Source organism: Marmota marmota, unplaced genomic scaffold (assembly GCF_001458135.2).
Source record: "Marmota marmota marmota unplaced genomic scaffold, marMar, whole genome shotgun sequence".
In the NCBI taxonomy this organism is placed as follows: domain Eukaryota; kingdom Metazoa; phylum Chordata; class Mammalia; order Rodentia; family Sciuridae; genus Marmota; species Marmota marmota.
Genome location: NW_026000174.1, coordinates 61349156 through 61363569, shown reverse-complemented (window position 1 = coordinate 61363569; position 14414 = coordinate 61349156). Strand labels below are relative to the sequence as shown.

The following is a 14414-nucleotide window of genomic DNA, read 5'->3' as shown; positions in this document are numbered from 1 at the left end:
TTTATGAAAAAAGGATGATATATTATTGAATGAAAGTGTGTCCTATTCATTACACATTTTAACAAGAGATACATAATATTGGCATCTCATATGAATTTATATTTCTGTTTGAGTCATTCAACACAACTAAGATGTTTATGTTAAGGTGTCCAGAGGGCCAGAAAAATCAGGAAAATTAAAAATATTTTCATGTAGCTATTTGTGTTGTTGAATTGAATGTATTTGTTGACTGTATTAAAGGATACAAAGAGCCAGGAAACCATTCTACTGTGAGTGGCAGAGAGGATATTTCTGGAAGAGTACATTTTGAAGCAGTCACCATAGTAAAGAAGATCTGCCCCATCAATGTGGATGGTCATCATCCAATCCAGTGAGGGCTCAACGGAGCAGAACACAAAGGGAAAGAAGAGAAAATTGTCTTGTCTCTCTTAACCGAACATCCATGTTCTCTTTTGTACACTACAGCTAGTGTCTTTCAAGCCTTATTCTCCAAGATTTATGCAGTCACCCTCTGCCCCTCTATCTCAGGCCTTTCCACTCACTGAGTTATAACACTAACTTTCCTGGTTCTCAGCTTTCTGGTAGCAGAATGGGTCCTTCTTCACCTTCATATTCACGATTCCATATTTGTTTCTATAATAAATCTCTTATATGTGCTTGCATGTCCAATTAATTGTTTCAGTGGAGAACCCTGACTAGTGCACTAGTACTTAGTGATCATAATTTAATATTTTGAGAAAAAATGATAAATTGGCAAATAAAATATGTGTTTTTTCTTTGCGAATTTTAACAAATACATGCATAAATCTGGTGTCTTATGAATTAATATGTTGAGTCATTTGATACAAAAATTTCATTTTTTAATATTCAAAGGAGATGTAACTAGAGTACCAGAGATATTAAGAAAAGTAAAAGCAGTTTTAATGTATTCATATATTATTGCCATTTTTTCGGATTGTTGAAAATTTATATTGAGAACAAATAATATTGTACATTTTTTTCAAATGCTTTGAAATTAATTCTGACCCTTTGTTTTTTGCATTAGTTCAGTTTTTTTTTCTCTTGCTGTTCCCCCAGAGTTCTACCCCACCTCTTTGATTTTCTTGCTTTTGCTTCACAACTTCACCGATTCTCTTTCCCCAGGGCCTTGGCAATAGCTGTTTCCTGTGTGGATGTTTTGTTTCCATTCAAGCCTTTGCAGATACATTACTTGTCATAGTGTCTTTCCCTGACCACCTTTGTAAAATAGTCACTCCCACTCACCACAAAAACTGTCTCCTATGCAGTTCTTCATAGATTTTACCAACCATTTAAAACAATATAGTTACTTGTTTCTTATTTATCTTGCTTAACTAGAATATGAATTCCCCAAGAGCAAGGACTTTACTTGTTTTGTTCACAACATACTTATCAGTATCTGAGTAGGTGTCTGTTTAATAGAAGAGAATTATAAATATTTGTTAATAAAAAATTCAAGTAATATTGGAGTACTATTATACCAATATCTTGACCTTTGAAACAAAATAAAAATTGTCAATTATCTAGAACTATTACATAACCTGTTAGTTTTGTGAACCATGCTGTATAAAATTTTATAAATGAAAGATATTAATATTTTACCCACAGAACTCCAACATGTGGTAGAGATTGTGCTATATGCTGCACACATGCCATGTAATAATCTTCTCAAAAATTTCATGAGGATGACAGGATATCATTATCTCTTATTCGAAAGAGAAGCTGAAATTTGAAGAGCCCCTATTCCTTATATGAATTTGAGACTAAGCAGACTACATGCACAGGATATGTATTTAATCATGAAATGTGTTTGCATTAAAAATGTAATTAAATTCACCTACTAAAACAAAGTTTGAGCCAGCTGCTGTGGTGTACACCTGTGTAATCCCACTAGCTAGGGAGGCTGAGGCAGGAGGATTGCAAGTTCAAAGCCATTCTCAGCAATGGTGAGGTGCTGGGCAAATCAGTGAGACCTCATCTCTAAATAAAATACAAAATAGGGCTGGGGATGTGGCTCAGTGGTTGAGTGCCCCTGAGTTTAATCCCTGGAACCAAAAAAGAAGACAATTTGAATAAGCAAATAATAATAATAATAATAATAATAATAATAATAATAATAATAATAAAAGTTCCAAGTGTGTATTTCTTACAATAAATTTAATTCACCTCTAAGGATGTGGATACAAGGAAAATGAAGCAATAGAATAAAATATTCCATGCAAAAAAAAAAAAGAAAAGAAAGAAAGCAGGAGAAGCTATGCTTATATCTGATAATATAGACTTCAATTTTTTAAAAAAGTAAACAAAACAAATAAGTAAGCACTCTATATAGTGGTAAATGTATCAATTCTGCAAAAAGAAATAAAAATTCTTAACATTTATGCACACAATATTGGAGAAGCAAATATGTAAAGCAAATACTATTTGACATAAATGGACAGATATGCTCTAAAACAATAATTCCGGTGGGCTTTAACACTCTACTTTCAACAATGGACAAATCATCCAGACAGAAAACCAACAAGGAAACAGCAGAATTAGATGCACTCAAGATCAAATGGACCAAATGGACATCTATTGACATTTTATTACACAGCTGCAATATACACATTCTACTTATCAACACATCAGCATTCTTCAAGATAATTATATCATAGGCCACAGATAAATTTTCTACAAAATCTTCAAGATTGAAATTGCATTGAGTGCTTTTATTCTTACCACAAAGCAATAAGCTAGAAATCAGTAACAATAGTTTGGAAAAATACACAGGTACATGAAAATTAAACAATCTAATTTTTACAACCAATGTGTTAATAAAGTAATCAAGAAGTGAAGTTTTAAATATACTGAAATAAGTGAAAATTGAGATACAACATACCAAAACCTAACAGATACAGCTAATGCAGTTCTGAAATGAAAGTTCATAACAATCAATGTCCACATTAAAATAAAGCAGAAGAATCTTAAATAAACAACTTACATATCCTGTTATTATAGATACAATTGTAGATACAATTCAAAGAACTAGGGAAACAAGGACAAAACAAACCAGAAAAGAAATAGTACATGTCAAAGCAGAAGAAAATGAATTAGAGATTTAAAAAAAGAAAAGAAAAGAAAATTCCAGCAACCAATATAACAAAGAACTGGTTCTTTAAAAGGTAAACAAAATAGATGAATCATTGACTATAGAAACTAGGAAGAATAGTGGCTATTCTGAATGGAGTAGTCATCCCAATTTATCTTTCAGAAGATTAATCACTGATGTATAAGAATGCAATTGATTCATGGGTGTTAATTTTATATCCTGTTTCTTTGACAAAACCATTTATGAGTTCTAGAGGTTTTCTGGAGGAAGTTTTGGGGTCTTCTAAATATAGAATCATGTTGTTGGCAAATGGTGAAAGATCTCTACAATGAAAACGATAGAACACTAAAAATAGAAATTGAAGAAGACCCTAGAAGATGGAATGACCTCCCATGTTCTTGGATAGGCAGAATTAATGTCAAAATGGTCATATTACCAAAAGCACTATACAGATTAAATACAATTCTTATTAAAATCCCAGTGATGTTCTTCATAGAAATAAAATAGCAGTCATGAAATTCATTTGAAAAAATAAGAGACCCAGAATAATCAAAGCAATTCTTAGCAAGAAAAGCAAAGCGGGAGGCATCATAATACTGGACCTTAAATCATACTACAGAGCTATAGTAACAAAAATGACATGGTATGGGAACAAAAACAGACATATAGACCAGAATAGAGGACACAGAGACAAAAACCACATAAATACAGCTTTATCATACTAGATAAAGGCACCAAATATACATTGGAGAAAAGGTAGCCTCTTCAACAAATGATGCTGGGAGAACTGGAAATCCATATGTAGCAAAATGAAAATTAAACCCCTATCTCTCACTCTGCATGAAACTTAACTCAAAGTCAATCATTAGACCAGAGACTCTGTGCTTATTAGAAAAAAAAATGTAGGTCCAAATCTCTATCATGTGAGCTTGGGAACTGACTTCCTTAACAAGAATACTAAAGTGCAAGAAGTAAAATAAAAAATCAATAAGTGGAATGCAATCAAACTAAAAAGCTTCTTCACAGCAAACAAAACAATCAATAATGTGAAGAGAGAGCCTACAGAATGGGAAAAAATCGTTGCCACCTGCACCTCAGATAGAGCAATAATCTCCAGGATACATAGAGAACTCAAAAAACTTAACATCAATCAATTAATCAATCAATCACCCAATCAACAAATGGGCAAAGGAACTGAACAGGCACTTCTCAGAAGAAGAAATACGATTGGTCAACTAATATATGAAACGTTAAAAATATCTAGCAGTTAGAGAAAATTTAAATTAAAACTACACTAAGGTTCTATCCACCTCACTCCAGTCAGAATGGCTATTATCAGGAATACAAGTAACAATAAATGTTGGTGAGGATGTGGGGGAAAAGGAACACTCATACATTGCTGGTGGGACTGCAAATCGGTGCAACTACTCTGGAAAGCAGTATGGCGATTCCTCAGATAACTTGGAATAGAACCACTATTTGGCCCAGTTACCCGTCTCCTCAGTTTATACCCAAAGGACTTAAATCAGCATACTACAGTGATGCAGCCACATCAATGTTCGTAGCACTCAATTCAAAATAGCTAAATTATGGAGCCAACCAGTTGCCCTTCAACAGATAAATGGATAAAGAAAATGTGGTATATATACACAATGGAATATCCCTCAGCAAAAAGAAGAATAAAATTATGGTCTTTGCTGGTAAGTGGATGAAACTGGAGAAATATCATGCTAAGTGAAATAAGCCAATTCCGCCAAACCAAAGGCCAAATGTCTCTTTGATGTGTGAATGCTAACTCACAATAAATGGGGGTGGGGTTTAGGGAAGAATAGAAGTACTTTGGATTAGACAAAGAGGAATGAAGGGAAGGATGGGAGAATGGGAACTAGAAAAATGGTAGAGTGAGTCAGATACTAGTGTCCTATGTGCATATATGATCACACAACTAATGTAATTCTACATCATGTGCTGTGGAGGTGGTGACAGAGTCTATAATTGTCTTGTGGCTATTGTGCACCTGCAAACACTGGGAATTTCCTGTACAAAAAGTATGGGCCAAGATTGTCCAGTTGCTATGGTGAAACTCTGCCCACGGAGGCTCTATGTAAAGCACAGAAGCTGTGTCCGTCTTGGTCTTGATCTCAGATACCAGTTCCAAGTGATAGAGGATTCTGAGCATAGCAAGATAACCACAATATTTCACCAGTGCTGTGAACTCCAAGCCTTCCTGTTTAATAGAAACTTTGGTCAGTGGGATTTCTGGCTGCCACAGGAAGCTACTAGTATTGCAACAGTGGGATAACTACAAAAATGTTTCTAGTCTTGTAACTTTCTAATGCACAAAAAACAATGCCTCTATAGTCTTCAACTTTGGATTGTGAGACACTACATAATAAAAGTGTAGAGCCAAATCAGAGTCATTGCTTCTCCATCAGAGACCAGTGTCCCACCTGATCCCAGTTCTCTCTCTCTCTCTCTCTCTCTCTCTCTATATATATATATATATATATATATATATATATATATATGTCTTTTCTAATCTCCACTGCCCTTCACAAGTATCTGAATTAACAGCTGTGCAGGTCTCAGCAATGTACAACTGGAAGTAGAAGAAGTTATACTCCATATATGTATAATATGTCACAATCATAAATTACACAGTCATACATAACTAATAAGAACAAATTTTTTTAAAAACTAGGATAAATAGAGAAGATATAAATAAATAAAATCAGAGATGAAAAGGAAAACTGTAAAACAGACTCTTCCTTCAGAAACATAAAAACTTAATATTGATTAATGTGAAAAACTATACACTAGGAAATTTAATAGCTTTAAAACATGAACAGATTCCTGGACACAGATATTAAACAAGTGTGAATAATAAAGTAGTAGAAATTCTGAACATACCAATAGCAAAGAATATTACTGAATCAGTTATAAAACGTCTCACACCAATTAAAATCTCAGGACAAATGTATTCATTGTAGATTTATAGTAAAAATAACTATTACCACTTCTCCTTAAATTATTCCAAATATGTAAAAGGAAGGAATTCTTCCAAATACATTATATGAAACTGACATTACTCTGATACCAAAACCAGGTAAAGACACAATGAAAAAATTATAAAAAGAGGCCAATATTCTTGATGAACATATATCAAAATACTTCAAACACTAGAAAATTGATTCCAGTAGCATATTTGGAAGATTATTCACCACAGTCAAGTGGTATTAATCCAGAAATGCAAGAAAAGTCAACATATACAAATAAATAAACATAATAAACTGTTAACAGAACAAAGAGCAAAAAACGATATGATCATCTCAATATATATTAAAAAAATTTGATAAAATGTAACCTCCCTTCATTAATAAAATGCTGAACAAATTAGGTATAGAGGAAACATAACATGATAAAGGCCATTTGTACTAAGCCCACAGCTAACATTGAACTGAAGGGGGAAAAGCTGAAATCTTTCTCTGTCAAATCTGGAACAAGGCAAGAGTGCCCACTTTCTTCACTTTTATTCAACAGAGTGTTGGAAGTTCTAGTCAGAGCAATCAGGCAAGAGATATTAATCCTCTATCAAAAAAGTAGCTAGCAAAGATATTCTTCCATTCAGTAGGTCCTCTTTTCACATTCCTAATTATATCCTTTGCTGTGCAGAAGCTTTTTAATTCAATATCATCCCATTTGTTAACTCTTGCCATTATTATTGAACTCTGGGAGTCCTATTGAGAAAGTTGTTGACCTTGCATTTTCTTTTAGCAGTTGCAGACTTTCTGATTTAATTCTCAGGTCTTTGATCCACTTTGAGCTAATTTTTGTGCAGGGCAAGAGATCAGGGTCTAATTTCATTCTTCTACATGTAATAATCAGTTTTCCCAGAACCATTTGTTTAAAAGGTTGTCTTTTCTCCAATGTGTTTTTGGCACCTTTGTCAAGGATCAGATGACTGCATAGGTGTGGGTTTGTCTCTGTGTCTTCTATTCTGAATTTTTGTTTTATGTGTGTTTTTTAGGCCAGTACCATGAAGTTTTTGTTATTCAGGCTCTGAAGTATGATTTGAAAGTTAGGTATTGTGATGCCTCCAGTGTAAATTTTTCTGGCTTAGATTTTCTTTGGCTATTCTGGGTCTTTTATTCTTCCAAACGAATTTTTGGACTGTTTTTGTGTAGTTCTGTGAAGAATGTCATTGGTATTGTGTTCGAAGGTTGCACTGAATCTATATATTGCTTTTGGTAGTATGGCCATTTTAGCACTGCGTTCTGACTATGTATGAACATCTTCATTCCCTCTTCCAAGGCCTTTGATTTCTTTCTTCAATGTTCTATTGTTTTCATGGTAGAGGTCTTTCACTTTCATGTTTAGATTCGCTCCCATTTTTTAAAAGCTATTATAAATGGGATTGTTTTCCTGATTTCTTTCTCAGCAGATTCATTGTTGGTATGTAGGAAAGCTATTGATTGTTGTATGTGGATTTTATAACCTGTCATTTGCCAAATTTGTTTTTTAGGTCTAGTAATCTTTTGATGGAGTCTTTTTTAATCTTCTAGATAAAAGATTTTATCACCTGTAAACAGTGATAATTTGACTTCTTTCAGTCACATTTTTGTTCATTTTATTTCCTTCTCTTGCCAAATTGTTCTGGCTAGTGCTATATTAGATTGAAGTGGTAAGAATGGACATTCATGTTCTGTCCCAAATTTTAAAGTAAATGCTTTCGGTTTTTCCCCATCTACTGTGAGGTTGGCTTTGGGTTTTTCATGTATAACCTTTATGTTATTGAGGTACATTCTTTCTATCTCTAGTTTCTTTAGTGTTTTTATCTCTAATTTTATCATGGGTGCTGAATTTTGTTGAAGGCCTTCTCTGCATCTATTGCGATGACTACATGATTTTTGTCCTTAATTCTATTCATGTCATGAATTACATTTATTGATTTCTGTATATTAAGCCACCCTTGCATTTCTGGAATAAAACCCACTTGGTTTGGGGTTTAATATGTTCTTAACATGTTGTTGAACATGATTTGCTAATATTTTATTAGGTATTTTTGCATCTAGTTTCACGAGGGATATCGGTTTGTAGTTTACTTTCCTTGACATGTCTTAGTTTTGGTATGAGTGTGGTACTGGCTTCATAGAATGAATTTGGAAGTGTTCTGTCCCTTTCTATTTCATGGAATAATTTGAAGAGTACTAGCATTAGTTCTTCTTTAAAGGTTGGATAGAATTCAATTGAGAATCAATCTTACCCTAGGCTTTTATTTGTGGGAAGGTTTTTCATTACTGCTTGTATCTCATTGCTAGTTATTGGTCTGTTTAGATTTTCTATGTCCTTGATTTAGTTTTGGCAGATAATAGGTGTCTAGAAATTCATGCATTTCTTCTGGGTTTTCCAATTTATTGGACTATAACCTTTCAAAATAGTCCTTAATGATCTACTGGATTTCTGTGATGATTTCTCCTTTTTTATCTCTAATTTTATTAACTTGGGCTTATCTATCTTGTTTATCTTTTCAAAGAACCAACTTTTTTTCATTGATCCCATGGATTTTTTTTTTAATCTCAATTTCACTGACTTCAGCTCTGATCTTAATTATTTCTCTCTTTTTTTGCCTACTGATTTTGGCTTGGTTTGTTCTCATTTTTAAGGGCATTAATGTGTTTTTTATTGGGGAATTTTCTGATTTTCTTATTTAGGCACCCACAGTTATGAACTTTCCTCTTAGAACTTCCTTTATGGTGTTCCTGATGCTTTGGAATATTATATTTTCATTTGAGTCTAAGAAGTTTTTTTTGTTTCTCCCTTGATTTTTTTTCTATCACCCATTCATCATTAAAAAGTGTATTGTTTAATCTCCATGTGTTCATATAGTTTCTGTTTTGTTAATTTATAATTTCGTTTCATTATGATCTGATAAGATACAAGGAATTATACCCTTTTTTGATATTTGTTCAGAGTTGCTTTGTGGACTAAAATCTGGTCTATTTTGGAGAATGTTCCATGTGCTGCAGAGAAGAAAGTGTTCTCAGCTCTTGTTGGATAAAATGTTCTATAGATGTCTGTTAAGTTCCTTTGGTATAATATTTTTTCAGGTTCAAAGAGTCTCTACCAGGTTTATATCTGAATAACCTATCTAAGGGTGAGAGAGTTGTGTTGAAATCATCTAGAAATATTGTACTGGTGTCTATCTGAGGCTTCAATTTGAGTTGGGTCTTATTTATGTAATTAATTGTGACCATGTTTGGGCTATAAATTTATTATTATTATTATTATTATTATTATTATTATATCTTTTTCTTAGATTGTTCTCTTTACCAGTATGAAGTAGCCTTCTTTGTCTCTTCTGATTAGATTTGGTTTGAAGTCTGCCTCATTTGACAAAATTCTTGTACATTAAAAATAACCAGATTAATCCCCACAGACAGACTACCTGCTTATTTTCTAGGAAAACAGGATCAGAAGCTCTAAATATTCTCATGGGGGTAAACTTCAGAGGCCTTTATTTTGTATAATTATCTCTAGACTGCCACATATTCACCTCCGAAATCCCAACATGAGTCAAAAAATTAACTATTTTAGAAAGAAAACTTTACATAAGTGCTTCATTGGACATTTATTCACCTGAATGACAATCATTGTGAGCACATTCAGGCCTTCTTCTGACCTAAGGATTTGCTAGAGTGAGCTCTCAGCCATAGTCAGGGAGATACTCAAAGACAAAAATCATGATGATATACTTTAAAACAGCAAACTTCTACAGGAGATGTTTTAGGCCTCCTTTTGTTCTATTTAAGACACACTTCTGTGATTATGGGAGAAACATTATCTTATCGCATTTAATATACAAATGAGGAGGAGACAAATGACTGTGTCAACGAAATAGAAATAACTAATGTTAGATTTAGAAGTTGATTCATAATAATGTTCTTTTCTCCATTTTCCCATGTTTTAGAGAACTTGGAACCTTTTGACTGTCACCTGAGACAGAAGTCCACTAATACTACTGTCCCATAATTCATGGCTGATTTTGTAATTTCAGTCTCCCTATTCTGGACTGATTGTTATTTTTCCTCCAGAAAACTGGTAAGCTCTGTATTCCATTGATATTTTGGTAAGATATGTAATGCACGTAAAGGCTGTGGGGAAGACATACAAACCATGACTTATCTTAAAAGAGAAATAGAGGTTTCATTATGTTTAAAAAATATGCGTAAGAGCACAGCATAAATACAAAACTCCAAAGAAGAGGAAGTTTAGAGTTCCTTATGGCAAATTATCTTGTATCTTAAAAAATATGAACAAAAATATAAAATACATGATGCTCTGATTGATTCAGTTATACTTTCTTCTCATATTATCTTCTCATTATAGGTAACAAATAAACAAATGCTCAAAAGAGTCAAATGGTCCTGTTTTAAGCTACAAAATGGTCCTAAATAAATTACCAATGTCTGAACTGTGTTGTGACTCCCCCTATAAGCCCATGATTACTACTGCTAGCATCTTTACACATGTGGAGCATAGACTTTTGGTTAGGTTGAAGGAGCAAAAAAAAACTCTTGAATGTATCACCTACTAACTGTGCAATTTTAGATATTACATAACTTCTCCAATTTTCAATTTTCTAACAATGAAATAAGAATAATAATTCCACCTGCCCCCCCAACGCATTTATATGTAAAGTCCTTTCCACAGGTTGTAGAACAGAGTGTATGTTAAAGGTGGACGTGGGTGTTAAAAGTCTGCAGTAAATGTGTTCGGGGGTTGACTTGTAAAGTGCAGTTGCCAGAGACTGGAGTTTAAGGGTAGGGAATAGTGGTTAGTATTAGGTGAATTTCTTTTATAAACTACAGCTCGAATAAAGAAACTTAAAATACTGTTACTACATGAGAACAGATTTAAATAAAGCACTTTAGAATGTTGGACTTGCCACCCCAAAAGATCAGACAGCCCATAAAACGGGAGTCTTCCAGTGCTTCTCTCTGTGCTTTGGCTATGGCATGACAGTAATGAAACAGCAAGTTTAAGAAAAATGAATTCTTTTCCCAAACTGAAATGTGAATTTTAAGGAAGAAATTTTAAAAAGAAATGGCTCACATGGAACTGCCAGAGCAGTAATCACACATTTGGAGTAAGGACTGGCTGAGAAATTCAGAGAACACAGAAAACCTCATAGCCCCAAGGGGGAAGAAAAGGCAAGCTGAAGAGAGAAGCTTTGAGACTTTCAACTCATCTACAACTGAAGCCCTGCACTCAGCACATACCTTGATCCAAACTTATTTAATTCTTATGGTGGTACCTGAAAGTGGATCTCATAACTGGCTTCATTTTGCAGGTGGAAATAGGATTTTCATGGAGTTAAGTTAGGACCAAGGATGGTAATATTGATATGTGTCTCTTCCAAGAACCTAAGCTCCACATCTACTCAATCTGGTGATGAGCTTCTCAGAATTGCTGTGCAGCTGGGACATTTATACCACCACTTCTGTGCATAGGGATGTGCTATGATGATTCAGGAATTAGACTTATCTTTGATCTACACTTTTAACCACACAATTGTCAATATGTGTTCATGAGCTATTGATAACAACCATGAGATTGTGGGAAAAAAATAAAAATGCAGTTCAAAGCTTATTAATTCATTTGGAATCTTTTTGGTTGAACTGGTCATTTCACTCATGGTTGGTTGTCATCTTGTTTGTTTCTCCTCTAAGGAGAATCAAATATAGTGACAAAGATGAAATGATCACCTACTGAATCACTCAGTTCACTATGAAATCTTGAGACACTGAGTTTGGAACAAAGGAGCCAAGGAGCAATTGTAAATGTATTAATTACAACTTGATTCAAATTCAGTTTAGAGCATTAGACTTAGAAACCAGTAAACATTAGTTAAATGTTGGCATGGGCCAAGGTGGAGACTGACTTACAATAACTGACTAAATATGAATAAATTTCTAAACCTCTTGTTCTTAATTTGCATGAGTGTAGCAAATTCCTAACATTGTTGAGAGGAGACAGAGAATGCACGTCTAAATTGTCCATGTCAGTTCTTGACAGTTGAGGAACATGTAGGTTTTTCAGTATTTTCTTGGCTCAGGGGACATGGATGGGCTGATAGATTCATCCATATGAGTCATTTGTTCAAGTTATTAAATCGAGTACATCTTAGAAACAATTTATAAAATTTTAAATTGGACAGATGATTCATAAAAATTCTTCACATTCATAACATTTAATTCCATGTGTAATTAATGATTCAAATTTGTTTTTCAATCCCATGCTTTTTCTGAAGAAACTCAAAAGCAGAAGTAGTGGGACAAAGAAATAATATATCTTCAACTTTTACTTTCCAACTTCATTAATTTTATTGTAATTTTGTTCACTTTTTGTCATGGCTATAGAACATCTAGAGATTCTCAAACAACAATGATGAAAACAGGATAGAAGTGTACATGCTTAAAGCGCTAAATTTGATTTTCAAGCCCATTTTTTTTTCTGGAGAATCTCAAAGTACACAGTTGTAGCCACAGTGAAAAAATATCTTGCACTTAAACTTTTTCATTCAGTTGAATTCCTTTATTACTTTGTTTTTCCTTTTTTCCTCATGGCTGTAGAAGATCTAGTGATTCTCAGATAACCTTGATGGAGAACAGGACAGAAGTGACACACTTCATCCTGCTGGGACTGACCAAGGACCCAGGTCTGCAGCTTCCCCTCTTTGTGACCTTCCTCCTCATCTACACCATCACTCTGGCTGGGAACCTGGGGATGATCCTGTTGATTGTCTTGGACTCCCGTCTCCACACTCCCATGTACTTTTTCCTGGGCAACCTGTCTCTGGTGGACTTGTGCTACTCTTCAGCTGTCACTCCCACGGTCATGGCTGGGCTTCTTCCTGGAGATGAGGTCATCTCCTATGCTGCTTGTGTTGCACAGATGTTCTTTTTTACAGGTTTTGCTACTGTGGAAAATTTCCTGCTGGCCTCAATGGCCTATGATCGCTATGCAGCAGTGTGCAAGCCCCTGCACTACACCACCACCATGACGACACGTGTGTGTATTGGGCTGATCGTAGGCTGCTATGTCTGTGGCTTTTTGAGTGCCTCAGTCTACACAGGGAACACGTTCATTCTCTCTTTCTGCAAGACCAATGTGGTCCATCATTTTTTCTGTGATATTCCAGCAGTTATGGCTCTCTCTTGCTCTGATAGACAGGTCAATGAGTTGATTCTTATTTATGTAGCCAGCTTCAATATTTTTGTTGCTCTCCTTGTTATCTTAATTTCCTATATATTGATTTTTATCACCATCCTGAAGATGCGCTCAGGTGCAGGACACCAGAAGGCTATGTCCACCTGTGCCTCCCACTTCACTGCCATTTCTATTTTCTATGGTACGATTATCTTCATGTATTTACAGCCCAGATCCAGTCATTCACTGGATACTGCCAAAATCACATCTGTATTCTACACTTTGGTCATTCCAATGTTGAACCCTATGGTCTACAGCCTACGGAACAAAGAGGTAAAGAAGGCTTTCACAAAGATTGTCTTGGAGGGAAAATAATCTTTAAAAACAGTGTGACATTACTGTTTGTGATACACAGCACCTTTACTGAGCCCTCTCAGATATTTCCACTTATTAAGTCACATTTTAAAAAATATTGTAAATATAGTTCTTGAAGTGATATCCTTGTCTTCAAAATTCTGAAATCTAGATCAACTGAAACATTATATTCAGAATTTAATACTTGAATAAAAATATTTATGATATCTTGGTTGTGTTAGTGGAAATCCTTTTTGATTATTCCATCTTTTTCCATGCAAGTTTGTCCTTAAAAATGTATGTGCAATAAATACACATATATGCCCATGTGCTGTAGATGAGGACATCCTCCAATATATTTGGTAAATTTGTTGGAATTAAATGCAAATGGCTACTTATTTATTTGTTATTTTTTTTCTGGATAAAGAAATATCCAGACAGCTAGAGAAACCTTTTTCTTGGGGGTATTTCCAAACAGAGTACTTTTGAGACAACAAACTTAACAAAGAATATCTTTTCTCATCAGTTTGGATAGCCACCATCCAACTCATTGAAGACTCACCTTATCAGAACAAATAGGCGAAGAAAGGAAACAATTCCCCCCGCCTCCTGCCCCGTGTCCCTTCTTTAACTTGGATATGCATGCTCTCATTCTTGGGCATCAGAGCTACTTGCTCTCAGAACTTTGGTCTCCGAGAGTCACACTAGCCACACTTCATCTCCCCACTTTCTCAGGCCATTG

At 34.5% G+C, this 14414-nt stretch overlaps 1 protein-coding gene across 1 annotated transcript; it reads left to right on the top strand.

Moving 5' to 3' along the window:
* Positions 1-12766: 12766 nt before the first annotated feature.
* LOC107135399 (olfactory receptor 5B3-like) lies at positions 12767-13693 on the top strand. Its single transcript, XM_015477276.1, has one exon. The coding sequence runs from the start codon at positions 12770-12772 to the stop codon at positions 13691-13693; it is 924 nt and encodes a 307-aa protein (XP_015332762.1). The 5' UTR covers positions 12767-12769.
* Positions 13694-14414: the final 721 nt, after the last annotated feature.

Bases quoted from the DNA above. Each gene is read 5' to 3' on its own strand.
- LOC107135399 (XM_015477276.1), top strand. From the start codon at position 12,770: ATGGAGAACAGGACAGAAGTGACACACTTCATCCTGCTGGGACTGACC.